General features: G+C 40.9%; 1 protein-coding gene across 1 annotated transcript; it reads right to left on the reverse strand.

The window, feature by feature from the left end:
* Window positions 1-10,206: 10,206 nt before the first annotated feature.
* LOC129114599 (solute carrier family 12 member 9-like) lies at window positions 10,207-19,135 on the reverse strand. The gene is given in 15 exon segments (XM_054626671.1): window positions 10,207-11,894; window positions 11,897-12,040; window positions 12,167-12,313; window positions 12,708-12,882; window positions 12,972-13,164; window positions 13,261-13,385; window positions 14,547-14,629; window positions 15,186-15,343; window positions 15,652-15,763; window positions 16,180-16,287; window positions 16,435-16,636; window positions 17,132-17,238; window positions 17,318-17,455; window positions 18,347-18,481; window positions 18,645-19,135. Coding segments are annotated over 15 exon segments (2,817 nt in total). The 5' UTR covers window positions 18,853-19,135; the 3' UTR covers window positions 10,207-11,112.
* Between the last annotated feature and the right edge of the window lie 51 nt (window positions 19,136-19,186).

Below are 19,186 nucleotides of genomic sequence, written 5' to 3' on the forward strand. Positions count from 1 at the left end.
CAGGCTTTAATGAGATTTCTCACAGTTATCTGGATTCTTGTGTGTCGGCAAACATAGTGGTTAATATCAAACCCTCAGGGAAACAAGTGCTGTGAGTCTTCACAAGCAGATGTGACTGAGTTTGCTTTACGGGGTTCGTTTCCTCATTGGTTGACCTACATCTATTTTCAAGGATATCATAAAGTCATAATAGATCAGATGCACACAGCACACTTCACAGACTCCAAGACCCCCTCTCGAGGCTCTATCCTGTTTTCCAAGTGGCTATAAAAAGAGCAGAGGCCTTCGTGTTCAAGAGTTCAACTAGTGAACTTCACACAGAGACACTAACTGAAAGGAAAATAAACCACACTTCAAAATGTTCCTTTAAGAAAAATCCATGGGCATGCTAGACTGTCTTAAAACATAATCTGCTTTGACAGTATCCTTTCAATCCTGAGGAAAGTTTACTTGAAAAAAGCATGAGAGGAGGTACTAAAGTAGCACCTCCTCTCATGCTACAAACATGTGTCTGGAAATGTATGCCCCACGCGATGCCAGTAGCTCCGCTGATTGCAACATAGAGATGAGCAAGTCTTAATGAACTCTCCCTTGCCAGCCTTACATGTGTCAGCCATCCTCCCTCCTCCCTTTCCATTCACTAGGGAAAAGCTGAATATGAATATGCAGCCAATTCAGACATGCTGCTGATAATCTGCATGATGCTGGACTACCTAAAGGTCTGTCACACTAAGAATCACTGATTATGCTTAATACTGACTGTTTTAACTAAATGATTAAATGGCAAAATTCATTGTGAGAAGTTTAATGAGAAGTAAACCCTTGAGAGACACTAAACAGTAAAAAGTTTTTTACTGATGTTTGTAAACACTTGTATCTCCAAGCTGTTTTTAGGGGCTCTTCCTGCTTTCAGATTGTTGGTGTAGGGTATAACTACAGCTGAATACTGTCATTAATCAAATGTGTTAATGCTGACTTTTACAAAAAAGTTCATTCTTTAGTTCGAGTATCACAAAGTTGTAGCAGCTGACTTGAAGTACCCCCCCCCCCTCCACCCCTCATCTGCCATAGACAGGTTACACATTATAATCATGAATGAACGAATGCTTCCAAGAGGCAATGTCCTCTTTCTATAAGATTTTCACCTCATAGCCAACTACGCAAGCAGCATGAGTCAAACATCATCGCAGCATGATGAGACAGCGGAAACAACAACCGCTCAACATCTCTCAAATTCTCTGATCGGTGGCACATATGACCCTCTGCCTCTGCATCAAACTATTTATGTAAGTCGTTTTAATGTGACAGGGCCACCAGAGAGCACGTCTGCCATGCACCTCAGACAGCTGTTTCAGTCGGCTCTGCTCTACAACCGCTCCTCTTATGTTATTGTGAGTGGCATGGAGGGCAGGTCACCGACAGCACTGATGCAGTGGGCAGGGCTGCTGGCCCGGTGGAGTCTACTGACCGCGATTGACTTTCTATCTGACACAGTTATGCAACTTTCAGGCTTCACGTTCATACATAGTATTTTACATAAATCAGAGCGGATCACGTTGAAGGTGATGTTATTATTATTATTTTTTTTAAAAACATGTCAATCACACAGCAACACAGATAATGTACGTTAACGTTATAGCTCGCACACATAAGTAAAATGAAACCAACCTGAAATCAAATCCTCTGCTGATCCCCCGCTGTCTCCGTGAAATAAAGCCCCGTTAAAGCTCTCTATGGTCCCGACTAGAGAGAAGCGTACCGGTACCGTCGGTCCTGGGCTGGTGCGGGTCTGACACTCTGCTCGCTTCAGGTTTCCCGATACACCTCTCTGCCCTGGATCTCCAGGGGAGGGCGCTGACCTCACGTCGAGCCACGCCTCCTCCAGCTCCTCTCCCATTGGTCCAGAGAGCCGTCTGTCTCTACCTCTCGGCGCCGTCAACCAATAGGCGCCGTCCGCCCACACGAGGGCGGTAACGGTGACCGCCGCTCCGCGCTGCCATTGGTCCGCAGTGTTGTCGGTCTTTTTTTTACATAAGGCTGTCCCCCACTTTCACGTGGAAACCCACGGCTCCCTCCCCCCGTGTCAGAGGCAAGAGCAAATCACTACGGCGCTGCTGCAGCTGAATGAAGCGGTGCCGGTGGTTGGCTCACTGAGGCTCAGCGCGGCCGACTGTTATCTAAACGGTTATACAAGTGTGTGTGTGTGTGTGTGTGTGTGTGTGTGTGTGTGTGTGTGTGTGTGTGTGTGTGTGTGTGTGTGTGTGTGTGTGTGTGTGTGTGGCCAATGTGGGTGAACTGTTTTGTCCGCACTGCGTAATCGTCCGCATAATCCTACAGTTAGGAAAAAAAAGAAGGTGATATAACAGTAGTACTTTAATCGGGGCTGTGATATAAGTTATGGTCATCCCTACTAATCACTGCAATGTTGCATTGCTGTGTGTGCAGCGTTGTTTATATACTTTGTGATACTTATATATAACTAGAACACGGTTTGTTGTTATTTCACTCTTATATAGTTTTACTACCCGAGCATAAAGATATGTTGCATGTTGTAGTACATTTTAAGTGTTTTTAGAAATCAGTTCTTGCATATTTATTGGTCAATGGCAAAAAAAAGATTGTCCAATCACAACAATGTTATTATCCTATTATCCCATCTGAATGTTTGGGATTGTTGTGATTGTTTTCAGGGTTTTTTTCTAAGAAGCCAGTCCATTGTCCCTCTAGTGGCCGAGTTTGGACTCATGTTAGCTGCTGATCAAACCACTTGCCAGATGTGAACTCATGACCTGGCTTTGGCCCCAAACATTTGGTGACTAATGCCAACACTCATTACTCCAATTTCAGTCTAACAAAGCGCTATGAACTTAGTGATTTTTACATTTCTTAATGATGCAAATCAATGATAACTTCTGCAACTTGCATTAAAATGATATCAGTATATATATATATATAAATAAATATATCTTCGTATTCTCCCTCTATCCTTTTTAACTAGCAATATGGAGTCTCAAATTAACATGCATTTCTGGATAGTGTGAGGAAACAGGAGCACCTGGATTAAGCCAGCAGACACAGGGAGACTATGCAAACCATATTTCCACAAAGAAAGGCCTGTGTGGTCAGCTGAATTCAAATCCTAACCACTGAGCCTCCATGCAGCCCCGCTTCTTATTCGATCCACAAAAATGTACCATTTTTATGGGACTTTTCAAAGCATTATTAAGTGTTTCACAGACACAAAAGAACATAACAGAGGACTTCACTCCTTAATATGTTGAGTATGTGAGCTGAAAACTCAGTGAAATGACTGTGCTCTGATGAAAAACATTAATGCTGGGGTTAAAATTAATATTTATTTTCATATATAATATTTCATGTATAAGAAATATATTCAAAATTGGTTCAACACATCATCTACTGATTTATATAAGCCCAGAGCCTTGCAGTGACTTAGAGTCACCAATGTTGATAGAAAAACCAGCCCAAATCAGAACCTTGCCAGAAACCCGTACAGTAAAACCATTACATGCAAAATAGAAAATGCATCATAAGCATACAAAGCTTCATATCAGCATCAAATGGGCTCACCAAAGATGAAAGGTGAGATTAAAAAAAAGGCTATCACAAAAGAGAGCCGTTATACAACCTAATACACAAATTCTTGTGTCTCAATGTCAGTGATGATGACGTCGAGGTAAGAACGTCCTCAATTTTCGAAGATTGAATACAACTCGTGTATTAAATATTTCGAATTAAATAAAATGTGTCAATTTAATGAGTGAGTGATAACAAAGTTAACTGTATTTTACTATAAAATCATAGGATATTTGGTAATATTGTTTCTCACAGTATTTTCAAAGATACAGTATATATAATCTTTCCCAGCCTGACTTAATCAAAAGTATTGGTAGGAAACAAACCCAATATGGCAACACTGCCATATCTATGTCATGAAAATGTTAACGCCCACTGAGCAACACCTGCCTCACACACTGATGCATCTCTCCGTTCCTTCCCCCCTCCTCAGCATCTCCCCCACCATTTTTTATTTATTTTTTTCCAAAATGATGCGGTGGGTGGAGTTAGGCTCAGACCTGGGTGGTGAAGTTATACCTTAAACGGTACATAAACTACTGGTCAGTGTTTATCAAAAGGGGGTACTAGTACCCCCAGTGGTACTTTGAAGGTTGTGTGAGATTATTTTTATCAATGTTCAAAAAATTTGATAACAAGTAATAAACCATGATAAACCACATTGTAAATTCAATATTCCTATTTTCAATGCAACCTTTAGCTGCTGTAAACTATCAACTGCCGCAGCAAACACTTTCTTTCTACAAAAAAAATTCTTGCTAGGGGGTACTTGTCTGAAAAAATATTTCTAAAGGGGTAAATTATTGAAGAAATGTCGAGAACCACTGCTGTAGGACGTATGAAGCGTGACCCAAAAGACAAAAAAAAAAAATGACAAAAACCAGGCATACAAATTTCCATCCTGACTCACCACTGAGAGATTAACATATCCCTCACACTATACTGACCTCTATTCACACATTTAAATACACCGCTGTGACACTGTCTTACCATCGACGCTTTGCATGAACTGATCGTCAAGGCCGGGCACATAAATGGAAAAGAGTCAGATGTACCAAATCATCACTTCCCAATTATTACAATATGCTTATTTTTGTTTAATTTGCATCGATCCGTAAATGTGACAATTAGCCGTGTTTCAGCAAACAAAAGCCACAAAGAAAGTTCTGAACATATATGATGTGTATAAGGTGGTGGTCAATTAAGTCTAATTAAGCAACATACTGCATAATATTAAATCGTTTTTTTCGCATTTAATAATTTTACTCATTAAAATACTGTGATTTTTTAACTGCTGAAACAAGCCAAACAAATAAGCCAAACAAAACGGTTGTTGTCTTGATTCCATCGTTGGGCCGGCAGATGGAAAAGAGTCTGTAGCGTGATCAATACTTGCTCAGAAAAACAAGTTTCCACATAAGCAACAGACCAGCACCAGATGGCAGGAAGAACTAGCCTGTCATGGCTGGTATTGGTTGCCCTGTGCTACGTGTCAGGCTGAGCCTATGCAAAGAGAAAAGGTGAGAAGTGTGTAGCATGTGCAAGCACATACGTTAACACTCCCATTCCTCCGTCACATCCTCTTCAACCCACTCATACATGTGAGACATATAGATGGATATATAGATAGATAGATGTATGCACAAGATGATAGATGGGCGTAAAGACAGATATTGGTTGATTTTGACAAGAGGGTGTAAAGTTACATTGAAGTGTTGCCATTCAATACATATAAACGACTGCTACTTAAGTAAGGGCATGTACAGTATTCAGTCACTTATTTAGATGTTTTTCGGACTCACCATCAGACTGAAATTAAAATGTAGGGGTTTTCGAGTGCCACTGGAAACAAGCCTCAGGCTAATCCAACTTTACGCAGTCAGTGACGCAGACATCCTAATATGTCACTGGATTAGGAATAATAACATCCATGAAAAAGCATTGTTGGCTCCAAAACATGATGAGACATGATGATGAAACGTAAGTGTTTCCCTAGTTTGATGCCTGAAAGTAAAAACGTCGCAGTGACGCAAGTCAGCTCAGCGGTCCTTGTCGTTCTCAAGGCCTCGATGAAAAACAAGGGCATCCCCGGTATGAGGGGGTGGAGAGAAGCAGCTACCATATATGATCATCAGCATCACTTCTAGTTTCACTCAAAGAGCGCGCTGAAGGCTTCAAACAGTTGAGTCGAGTACAATCGTCTCGCAAGTTGTTTGCAGTGAAAACTGATGATTGTGTGGTTAAATGAACGCAGATAAAACTGATTTAACAGTGTAAAAGTCTGGAAATAATTTTACACACTGAGGCCAGCAAGGTTGGTGCTGATGCTCTGTAGCCGAGCGTGTGAATGTTACCGACCCCTGGAGTCATGTCATAATCCAATGGTTTAGCAATTTGTGTTAAGAGATTAACGCGATACAATTTGGTTTATTATTGTCAACACAAGCACAGATTAACTAGAAAGCACTCAGAAAGGCAAATATACACCAGTCTTTATATTTAACTGTTGGCCAGGTACTGCTATTGTCTAATTACCACTTAAGTCTTTAATCCCTTTTTTGAATTCACTTTTTTTGAATTAACTTTCTGCTGAAAATAATTGAAATACGCAGTCTTTTAGACGTCCTGCTAACTAACTGATAAAAGGGACAAAACATTTTCATTCTGTTACATTACCTTAAGATATTTTAGAATGTTTTCCACTTCTCCAGAAGGGCTCAGTGTAGTATGACAAAGTAAGAGGACGCAAGACAAGGGCACGTCTCTTTTAAGTGGCAGAATACCAAAAAAACTGGCATCCCAAATCACAAAAATATATATATATATATCTTATTTTGGGCATTGAAATCTTGACAAGACTGACCAAGAACTGTAAGGTCAGCGGTAAAAAAACGAGGAATCTAAATCCACAAATAACTTGATATATGGAGGTTTTGCGTGCAGTAGGAGGAAGAGATGCACACTCCCACACGATAAAAAAAAGTCTGCAGCCTTCCTCCCACTCTCACATGAAGTGGTGCTTTTCGGAAGTAACAGCACTTTGAACTACGTCACTAGTAGAGATGCAGAGCCTGCTAACAGAGGACGTGGGTTATTTTCACATCAGGCTACAGATAATAGGAGCACAATGGGATTATCTGCTCCCACGCTTTCAATTTTACATTTCACTGGTGAGTAAAAAATGTGTCTGACATTTTATCAGAAATTGCACTTTTCAGAGCCTGAATGGCAACATTAGAAAACAACAAATTGACATATTGCAAATTGGAATCATATTTACATTTCAACAATTTATTTAGTTGAACTGTTCATGAATTATCACATGTACTCTATAGATGTTCTGTTATCGTCTACAGACAAAACAGCAAAACAGTTAAATTGTTGAATCTCAACTAATAAGCTGTTGAAATGTTACAAGGACTATGTCTAGGTGGACAGTCATACAACTGGACACATAAGGACAGCAGTGACAAGAAGACAAACATGAATCCAGGATTTGAGCATCATGGAGACAATCAGTTAAAAGAGAGTTAAAGGTTATGTTGCCTGCTTAATAATTAGTTCAGGGTACGACAGTATGTGGGTGGACAGTCCATCAACATGCATTAACTATTCCCTTCACAGTAATCTGACAGATTTTCAAAAACTCCTTTGGATTTCCAATAATGAGTAATGACAGATAACTCCTCTCATTCGGCCGTTCAAAGAACAAAAAACCATTATAGCGTGCTATGTTACTCAAACCCACCAAACAATGTTTCTCCCCTAGCATCCCACGGAAAAACAATAAATTATAGGGAATATATAACATGCCCTTTTATGGAGGGTCACCATACTGAGGTATGATATCTATTTTTTGTTCTTTCAAAAAGGCAGTCACAGGTCAATAGCATTTCTCTCAGTGTTTATGGAATTATTTTAAGTCAGTGTGGACATCAGGTGTAGATTATATATATATATATATATATATATATCATATTTGGGTTCAAGTGTGTATCAGGTGTGTCTGCCCTTACAACAAACATGGCCTAACAGATAAGGCAGAGCTACGTTATGCCACGGTGAATCCCCCCATTTACCAAAAATATCTTTCAATACTGTTTTGTACTAGTCAACACAAGTGCCAGCCTAATAACGGTCCACAGACAGTTCTTCACACTTTTCCCACATCAGCAACCTTCCATCCAACAGCCAATCAGTCAGAGGGGATTCAGTTCCTTCATCTTTTGGGCATGGAGGGGATATTCCTCAAACTGACATCCATGGCTATTTTCTGAGTGACTATTACTGCATTAAGTCCTTTATATTTGAGCAGGAGTCTCGGATACTTGCATGCCTGTGAACGTGGTATCCCTTTATAGCACTTGGAGCCCAGACTGCCTCCGTCTGTGAACACACTCCCTCCCACATGGGGTTTGTCAGTGACTTGAAGGCGGGTGTCAGTACTCCTGTATGAAAACTCATGGAATTCTGCCGCACAACGTGACGTATGTAGCAGATGGCGCTGTCTCTTCGTCAGAAGGTACATTGGAGCCGTTGCCCGCCGCCATCACCACGGACTGCCAACGATTAATTGTATTAGCCAGGTTATTTTTCATGCCAAACTGAACCAGGTGACATCTTGTACATTAGACTGTGGAAAGTGGAAGTACGAAGCCTAATATTACGTTTATGGCTTCCAACATATTGTCAGTCAATGAGCCAGAAAATCAAAATTGAGCAAAATTGTCAATTGAGCAGACATTCTCCCAAACATTCCCATTTTAAAGCCCTAATATCTTAAAAATGTAGCAGTCATTTTAAGCATCAACACTATAAAAACGACAGAGGCGCTGCTGTTTCAATGGAAAGTAAGACAGGCTACATGTAATAAGAGAAGCCTTATCTTAAGTTGTATCCATAGTCTTCTTCAGTGTGATGCCATGATGGCTGCGTGTTGATTTGTTCAAATTCCAAAATTATTCGTGCCAATAAAATCCCACATCTTCATACAACGCATCTTTCTCAAGTGATTTTAAAGGATAAGCATATAAATCTTGTGGCTGAATCGAACAATTTAAATCGGCCACAGTCTGCTGGAGGAAGTGTATGATCCAAAAGTCAAGTGTTTTATTCCTCTAAATCAGATTGATGATGTAACATGATGTCCAAAACCCTTTAGTGGCAAAATTCCTCCTATTGGTCAGTGGATGTCTTATGATGACTTGAAGATCAGTCATTTCCATGTCTTAAGTCTGAGAGGATCCCAATCCCAAAAATGGTAGTTTAAATCAAATATAAAAAAAAATAATAATAAAAAAAAAAAGCAGGTTTGGAATGTTATTGATCACTTTGTCCTAAACAGTACACTGATGAAAGGAGATGAATAGACAGTTCCAATTTAATAGGAAGGGGTGCCTATCGTTCTAACGAAGGGATAAGCCTCGTCAGACAATTAGACTTCAGACTTTATATGCTTACTAATAATTTTGTCTTAAAACCATAGGAATAACATGTAGGGATTTTGTAAATGGACATAGCTCTCCTTTAATGTCTTAATCCCTTTTAATTGAACTACCGTAGGTATGCAGTAAAGCTATTATGTTTTAAAATAAAATAAAGAAATCCTAATTACTTTTACTCATTTTATATTGTCCATTTCATTTTAAACAAAAACACTTGCCAGTACCAGCCCAGCAACTCTCCCTCTCCAAGCCAGTCACCGGTCAGAAGTGATTCAGTCTTTCCATCTTTCCACTTGTTGGCCTAGGCGGAGGAGAAGGATAGCCCTCAATCTGACACGGAAAGCTGCGCTGACATTTGGATGCATCTACAGTTGAACTATAAACTTTGTGATTTCCAAATAAAGATTGTCTTTAAAACGATGAATATGACAGAAAGATTCAGTCCATTATATCTTAGATGCCCGTGTTTCCTGTTCGACTGTGAACGTGGTATCTGTTTATAGCACTTGGAGCCCAATCTGCCTCCATCTGTGAACACACTCCTTCCCACATGCAGGTTGTCAGTGACAAGTAGGTGGGTGTCAATACTCCTATGTGCAAACTCATGGAATTCTATCTAACCAAATGTGACATTCGCCACAGATGGCGTCGGCAGGTACAGTATCGTCATCGCCCACCACACATTATGCCAAATGATGCACTGCGTCACTCAGGTAGATTCAATGAATTATAACTAATGCTCTGATAATGGCATCCCAGATGAGAGGTTGCTACATTTGTCAAATGACAAATGAGATTATGTTGATAATACAACTACACGTCGGATAACAAGGTTTTCTCTCTTAGGTGAAAGAATTAGGGATGGAATTCAAGAAACTATGCATGATAATGTTAGGCCCAATCCCCTGCAAAGTCTGCAGAAATGGGGACTTAAGTAAAGTGTTCATTAAGGGCTCTAATGTCTGCTAGAGAGCCCTCAAACACTCAACGATTTGACAGGAGAGCCCAAAATACCGACGGGATGCAAGAGTTCTTGAGTCCGTGAGCATGAAGATCGGGATTGGGCCTTAAATACCTGTATGTACTGCACAACACACACATATTTTGTTAGACAATAAGATGATTTATGCTCATCTAGTGATGTAATAAGAAGCAGCCATACCGGATATTGTTCTTTAATTAATTTAGCCCCATTTACAAAACAAACACGTGAAACAATTACCTCTCACCATCTTGATAACACTTAAATTCTGACATACAAATATTTACAAAGTCAACATGAGAGCCTGTCAGCAACAAGTCAACCAGTACTGGTCAGCGTCCGTGAAGGTCTGATTAGCCTGCATGAACTCAAAGTACAGATTCCTATTTATAATCTGGCATTAGCATTATTACTCCAGCACACCAACAGCCTAGTAAATGGAAACTTGGTACAGCACATGAGAACTGCCAAGACACCGGGCATAGATCGCCCTCTGCAGGCATTCAACAGCCAGGACTCGGTGTACCTCATAGCTGCTCTAACTAGACCAGATTGCATTAACAGATTGAAGAACACCTTTTTAAAAATACACGCGACAACCCGATAGATATTAATTTGCAGTGAGTCTTTCTTATCAATTCTAAATAAATTGTAGGATTTTCACAAATGCATTGGCCAAAGCACTTTCATAAACATACATACTGGGATTTTAACTACAAGGGAGCTGCAAGCACTTTCCTTTCGCCCCACAGAATACTGTGCAAATAGTGCATTTCTATGCCACTGTGGGACATTCTCCAAGTGATGATTAAAGGATTAAAACTCATTATTTTCAATATCCAACAAAAGTAAATTTGAGGTGATCAAATCCATTTTCCCTAAAAAGTTATTTTATAACATAAGGGAGACAATCTGATTAAATGCAGAGTGTGGGTATGACTTGAGTATAAAACTGGTTTAATCAGGTCTTATGTTGTGGTTGACAGCTTAAATAATTGGTTGCAAAAATTGATGGAAAGTGGCACAGTCTCATGGACCAGCAAATACTAGATCAGGGTTGTTAACTGATTAAGAGATGAGCGTAACATTTTAGAGGTCAGTAGTGACCACAGGAGTGACCCCGTGAACTAGCAATGTTGGGCCCAGGTCTCGACTCAACAAGTTCACATGGTGCAGGTAGGCCTGATAGCGGCTGGTGTCTGCTGGTGGCCGGGGCAAATACAGGAAGCGCACAGCAGGCTGAGGGGCACAGTGTCTGCGAATCAGATTGTTGACAGCACAGATATACTCATCTGTCAGCAGAGCATCATTATTGGGAAATGTTTGGATACAATCTCGTTGCTCATCCTCCTCTTCCTCTGGCCCCTCCTCATTCTGTGCAGACTCCACCAGATTCCCACTCTCTCCTCCTCGTCTCTGCCAGTGCAGCGCCACCACCTGGTCCCATGCCACCATCTGCAACTGAGCTGAAATCCTTAGCTTCTTTAGCATCACCCGGAGCTTCCTCTCCTCCTTTTCCTTCAGACTGCAACCAGCCTCCACACACAGGAAGAGGCGGAGTCTTGCCTGGCTCCAGGCACGGGACTCTTGAAGCACGCAGGCCAACTGCAGTAGGAACAGTGAGCAGGTGTCGACGTATCCGCGGTTGTCTGGTCGAAGCAGATTCAGAGGCCACACGTCAACAAATGGTCCTGTCATGCTTCTGTGGCTCCCAATCTTTCTTCCTGACACCAAGACCTTGCGGTTGAACTGGCTGAAGTATCGAGCCAGTGTCACATTCTTCCCCATTTTTACAGCGTCAGCAATAACTGACACATATTCCTCTTCCGAAAGGTCTTTGAGTTCCTCAGAGCTGCGCACATTAGGGAAGAAGGGAGACCGTTGCTCTCGGGGTCTATGGATGGAGACCCTACATCCAATCCATGACCTGTAGACAGGAGTATTGTACCTTGGAGGTCGTCTTGAGGGGTGCAGTCATCATAGAATCCCAAGACAAGAGTGTTTGGCCTCATTCCGCCTAAGTGCAAACAGATGTATGAAATGGGGTTTTTGGAAAATAACTGTAAAGTATGTAAGCAGCACAAGCATAGTTCAACGATGGAAAACCAATATCCTCATACAGCAGCAATATAAACTTGCCTACCAAAGCCTGTGATGAATAGCAGGTTCTGAACTCCATGTCTGACAGAGTCTGACAGGGTTAGGTTGACAAATGCCTTGATGTTCAGATGGTCCACTAGAGAAAGCCAGGAGTCATAACGGCTCGGCAGAGGATCAGAGGGCAACCCATCTACAGAATCACACAAAGACACACAGAATGACAAATGTGTAGGAGAGAGAACCTTCTCATTCTGTGTTTGTTCGTTGCAAGTTAGCAACATTATCAGATCCCTGTGTAGGTGAAAGGCTGCAGAGTAACTGGGTATGTTTTGGTGCATTTTGGTGAAAGTATGACTGATATGGAATATATTTAGAGATGTGGTTTACATTGCAAGAGCGGATTAAGAAGTTTATATGTACATTTTTACACATTTCCACTCACTGTGAAAACATGTCAACATTTGAAGTCATTGGAAATTATATGAATTTAAGCTTTACTTTAACAACAAAGGATAAAGCTACTAACGTTTAAAAAGACACCTTTCAAAACCTGGGTTAAGTATGACCAATGACTTAATTCTTACCCAGCAAACCAAGCTTTACATGTCCCAGTACTAAAAGTCCACTCTTTTTCAGGTCATTAATGATAGTCATGAGATTTGTACAGCTGCGAGGGTTTGCCACCATCAGCAGCAGCTGGGGCCTCCAGAACTTCACATGGTCCTTACGCACATCCAACCTCAACAGGTACTTGCGAACCTGAGTGAATAAAGATGTGATGATGTAGTAATTAATGCAAACTTGCGTCGATTGTTGCTTCAGCGAGACAGAGGGCTGGTTTGTGATACCTGGTGGAAGATGAGAGCCTGACTGATGAAGCCCCAGTTGCTGATGGGACCGAGGTAGTGGATAAGCATCAACAGCAGCAGCATGAAGGCTATGCTGGCAAATGCATAAATAGCATTGATCAGGAACATCATGACCAGAGAACCAAGAATGCCCAGAGTGCAGGTATGCCATGTAAAGCATCGGAATGAGGGTCTAAAAAAAAAAAAATGTATAAAAAGAAAAAGAAATATGAAGTTAATGACCAATGAAAATCTAACACAGAAAGCCTGCCAATATCGTGCAGCGTACCTGAAGTTTGGTGCAGAGGCCCATTCGAGAGCCAAACATGCCAGGTTCACAGCAGCATAGACCAACAGGAAGAAGATGGTTACAATACTAGCAATGGTGTTCAATTTACCAGCAAACAGCACCACCTAGTGGAAGAAACGAAGAACATTAATTTGGCTTATCAATATTAATCAATATTTTGAAACTTGTGGTGCTTAGATTGCATTCAGGTTGCAGCTACAACTTCTAAACGTTGATAATTAAAATGGGTCATAATTCTAGCAATGAAATTGTGCAAACTTTGGCACGAACTACCTTATTGTTACTGAGAACAATTTATACAGACAATATAACTATATCTAGACTACAAAAGTAGCTTCAGACTTCCAGATGTCCATTGACCCCTCCCCCCAAAAAACAGCCTTGATAAACATCTTAACTTGGTTTGAATTACATCTATACTATACATGCCCATGACTTTGTAGGAATAGTGTCACAAACCTTCCTATCTATCGATTCTAGCTAATATACTGTGCTGTGGCAAAGCAGTAAAATGAGGCGATGGCGATCACTTACTAGTGTAACAGGACGGTACCCTGCTGTCTCCCTGGAAAAACCTTTCAAGCTTTTAATGTTCTTCATTTGACAAATGGTCAGCCAGTCCGAAGTGGAGCACAAACTGTTTTCACCGTGGAAAGGTTGGTGAAGGACCAGTAGATCCAAATCTGACAGTTATCAAGTAGACGGTCAGCTGCTAATTTATCCTTCGACATTCAAGCTCTACCCTTACTTTTACCTTTCCCTCACAGCAGCACTGCATTTTTCACTTGTACACAAACGAACAAGCAGTGGCAATATACAGTATGATGTAAAATGTTGATGTAATTCCAGCAATTGTGGATTATTAGATTAGGGCAACAGTGTTTAAACTTTGTCCACTTCATCTTTCTCATTACTGAAATGGACACTTCCTGTTACTTTAACACAAATGTAGCAGAAAGCAAACGGGAACAACAACTAAAGACAAACAATAAGGGTGTAAATGGCTATATGTTTTCATCGTCTTCTGTTGTTTAAGGGTTTCTATGTAGCAGTCAATGCGTATTGGTAAAAAAATATCCATGCAAAGTGCAGCTAAAAAGTCACTTCACAATGCGAAGTTGTGTACCAGGTCACTAATACAACATCCGAATGATCAATATGAACCAGAAGGGATTGAGGGCAAAATAACTGTTTGATTGTAAGGAGAGCTCAAGCAGAGGTACGTAAAAGTGTCCCCACCCCTGGCATACACCGTACTAGCCTACCTGTACAAGCAGCCAAGAGGCTAGCACCGAGGCCCAGGGGTTCCCACTCAGAGACGTTTTCTTCGCCAGGGCCAGCACACCACCTGTAGAGATTTAAAAACGTTACCAAAAGTCACTCTGTTATTGCTCATGGTACTAAATCAGATAAACAACTGAGTCATCCTTAACTTGTCCTTAAGCCAAACACACAAGGAGAGGATTTTTTTTTTTCTTCAGAGAAAGTCAACACTGCAAGCCATCTGTTGTCAAATGATGCTTTCAAATTAACATGCCTCCACTTGGATAACGAGACATGATGAAATTAATAACAAGTGTCAATTTCTCACATTTGAGATGGGAGGCCTCTTTCAACAGATGGCTGATTATTAAATGTTGACTCAGCTTTGCGGAAGACCAGCTGGAGTTGGATATGCTTTCATATACTCTGGATCAACTATTAAGCCCTGATTATAACCTAAACAAGCAAAATTGGTATTTAAATCCTTCTCACTACCGATATGGTCAGAGGCCACATCAGATTAAACCCCACTCTGCTAATAAACAAATTATAATTTGCTACTCTTTCATATGAAATTCTTAATGTTGGGGACAATAGGCTAAACAAATTGAAAACTTTGGGCAGCAGGACAAGAATCTCACCAAACAGGCAGTCTTTGGACAGGGCATACAGGATCCTGGAGGCTCCTATCAGGTTACTCATGGCAGCAGACATGGTGGAGGAGTAAATCCCAATAGTCACGAGGGGCGGCCATATATTAATGTCACTCAGGAAACTGTAGTCTTTTTGGAGGAGTTGTCTAAGGATAATGGATAAAACTCCAAATATGAAATGAGTCAAAAAAGTAAAGTAAGTAAAACCACATTATTTTAAATCACTTGACATGTGTACAAACAAAAAAAATCCAAATAAACAGATATTCCGTCTAAATATTCATTATGTTTCTTTAAAAAAAATTCTCCATAAAATAATTTAGTGACCACAGCAGTATGGGGGATGTTTCTATAGATTAAATATAAACTTTTGTTTTATTTATGCTAATAATACTTCATATGTTTGACTGTGTGTGTGTGTGTGTGTGTGTGTGTGTGTGTCTCTCTCTCTAACCGGTCACAGGACCCCGCAGCCAGCAGACTCAGCACATTGTATGTGATGAAAGTTGTAAGAACAGCTGCAAGCGTTCCTCTTGGGATGGAATAGCTGGGGTTTTTCAGGTCGCCTGGAAATCACAACAAAACCTCTTCAACATGACTAAACCCATTAAACACCTTATTTAAGTTCGGACAATGTTCAGTTTTTCAAAAAATGTGTACACATGAATTGTCTCTTGAATCAGGGGCTGGATCCACCAAAGTCTGCATTTCTACAGCAAACCTGCCTTGATTGGTTGTTAACAGGCTCCTCTCCAAATGTTGCTGATAAATGTAGCTTTCTTTCCTCCCTTTCTTTACCTCCTCAGACCATTTGAGCTAGCTAGCTCGGCCTCACCTTCATGAGTTGCGTGTTTTGTGATTGTCTTTGGATCCAGCCCCTGAACTGAGACAAAGCTCTGTGATCCGTCCTTCCCAATGTGACAAACTGTTTGCCCTTAATGAAGAAAATTAATTTATTGCAGTTATTTTAACATCATCTTACCTGACATGTTGGAGCCTGCCATGATCCCAGTGCAGCCATTGAACATGACAGCGAACACTGTAGCAAAACTCATTGTGGCACCGGTGGTGTAGTCCACTGTGTATTTGGCTAGAAGGAGAGATAGGAGGCTTGATCGTTCATACATATCAGGGATCACTAATACCAACAGGTATGTCCAGCATTTTAAGTAATTTTCTCGCAAGTCCTGAATTAACAATATAATATAATGAAAGCGTTTTTTTCCCCCTTACTTACGCAATAGGTTGCCCTCCAAGGTGTGGAGCTTGAGGCCAGTGTAATTGGCGCTGCTCAGGCTGGTACTGTTAAGACCAGAACTATTTGGCAGAATCACCAAAATGGGGCCCACAATGAAAAAGTTGAGGAAGATGGTAGCCAAAACAACCCCAACTATGATGAGGATAATAAAGGTGGCTTTTGCATAGATGTGGGCTCCTACCTGTAATGACAAAACAGTTAAATTTAGTAACTACATACTTATGTTATACACTTTACACGAGAAACTTTCATAAGTGTTCATAATCCAATACTTTAAAATAGTGCAATGTAATCCAAAATTATTATTTTTGGAATAAATAACTCAATGAATGTATATTTATGCATCCATTTTCTGCAGTTTGATTTACAGTTGATAAAGACATTTTTTAAGTCAAGCCTGATGTTGCCTTACACAAAAAGTAAAGATCCAAATCACTTCCACACAACTAGGCATAAAGCCAAGTATCGCTATCGGTACCTGGACTGAAAAATTTGGATCAGTGCGTCCCAATTTACCGTATACCAGCTGGGACGTAAAAAGTCCTTTAATTCTAAATGGTTATGAATTGTGCAAAACAAATTTCTCATAAAAGAAGTCACAAACCCCTCTTTTTTTAGAGGACAAAGATGAGCCAACAGTAAAAAATGAAGTAAAATGAAAACAGTGATTTCTCACCAAGCAGACAATGAAACACAGGAAGAGCAGGACAGTGCCATACAGCAGAGACCACCAGTATCCTGAAGGCAACATCTGATGGGCACCTGCAACAGCTGCAACACCCTCTACGGGACAGTAAAATTGGGTTGATTAATATATCAAACACACAAACATGTCTTGATGTAACAAACTAATGTCCCTTACCCTCTGGGATGCCAAAGGTAGACATGACAGCCTCAACCAGACCTAAAACATAAAGAGCACTGCCGCACACATTGGCAAAGAAAAACATGATCCCGATGCTGCCGCCAAACTCTGGACCCAGGGCTCGGCTGATCATGTCTGGGGATCTGAGTTGAGGAATTTCAGACTTTACATTTAGAAATGTAAACCAAGACTGAACACAAGAATATCGCTCCTTAATAAAAGGCTGTTAAAGATAAACTAAGGGTCGGTTTAAACCAAGAAGGAACCTGGGCCATGGGTGGATAAAGCAAATCATGAGATGAAATTTAGAGCAGGAACATTTTTTCTCAATCCATTAGTCAGGCTTTATCACAGACAGACACCCAAGTGAGGCTCTTAAAATACAGCATAAGTGTCTCTCAGGGGTAACCCAGCTACTCCCAACCACTGGGCTGGGCTCCACTGGTTGGCCTCAGAGTGCTATCTAGAAGGATGCAAAGGTAATTAGGTTAAATAAAAAAATATATATACATTTTTTGGTAATTTACAAAGTTAATCATTTTATATCTGAATGTGCTCAAAATGTAATATAAATTCAGTTTAATTCAATGACCAGTAAGCCCAACACAACCCATAACCTGATAGTGACAAATGTGTTTTAATCCTTGAATTAAGTGACACAAAATGGATACTTTTTTTTTTTTTTTTTTTTTTTTTTTTTTTTTTTTTTTTTTTTTAAATGGAGTTGTGTAAGAGACAATCTGCACTCGAAAAGGTCTAAAGCTTATGATGAGGAAATATGACCCCAAAATGCATTCAATAATGTTTGTATTCGTAATGGCAGGCAGTGATGGGTGAGGGCTGGCAGAATATTTATTTTGTTCATTACAGATGACAGCTGAAATATTCACACATTCAAAGCCCAGTAAATGTTCGTTTTGGGTTCTTTTACTCATTCATTTGGGAAGATGGTCCTCAGGATTGTTGTCACAGCCAGCAGTGGGCCTCAGGTTACAAAAGGTGGAGAGGTCTTGAAGTAAAGGATACAGTAGGCACCTCCAGCATCTAAAGCCCCATTGGTGGAGATGGCACAGATGGAAAGCACGGTCATGGTGATGATCAGGTAGGCCACTAGGAACATGGCGACGGCCTGGTAGAGCCCTGCTTGACCCACGACAAATCCTGCGAAAGGTAGTAGGAAAACATTTCCCAATCACTTGATAAACGGTCTTATTTCACCCATTTCTTAGCGGCGACCAAGCAGCCATCTTGGTTCAAAGTGAACCGGAAGGACCTTTATTTTCATATTTGTTTAAGTTATTTTTTTTTTTTTTCCGTTACTCACCAATTCTCAGAAACACAACGACGCTAAACATGGACAGCAGAGTCGGTGTGACCACGCCGAACACCACTCCGAGCTTCGGGGCAGGCTTGTCCTTGGACCGTCGACCGTCTCGGCCCTCCTTGGCCCCGCTGCGCCTGGAAACATCTCTCGTGGGCGGACTGCTGCTGCCGGTGAGTCGGTAATGAAGGAGAGGAGCTTTCTCTGACATGGTGGCCAAGTTAGCGGTAACTTACTTAACGGTAAAACAGCTCGGTGACGTCACCTGAAAGGCACAGCTTCAACCGCAAGTGCTCAGTTTCCTCTTCTGTAGCTATGGCGACACTTGGTAACGTTCGAATCAAAGTTGAGCTGGTCGAGTAGCCGCCATTATCTGTCGCGCGGATCCCTCACCGAGCGTCGTTCATCACCTGCTGCAGTTGGTGACGGCTTGCTAACCTGTTCGCTAATGAGAACAATGACGTAGCCTCTTGCATTGGGCTCATCCAATCAGATACAGGTTCTCCTTGATTAATCCACCGGCTACTTTGTTTATATCTCTTGAT

This window comes from Anoplopoma fimbria, chromosome 3 (assembly GCF_027596085.1).
Source record: "Anoplopoma fimbria isolate UVic2021 breed Golden Eagle Sablefish chromosome 3, Afim_UVic_2022, whole genome shotgun sequence".
NCBI lineage: Eukaryota > Metazoa > Chordata > Actinopteri > Perciformes > Anoplopomatidae > Anoplopoma > Anoplopoma fimbria.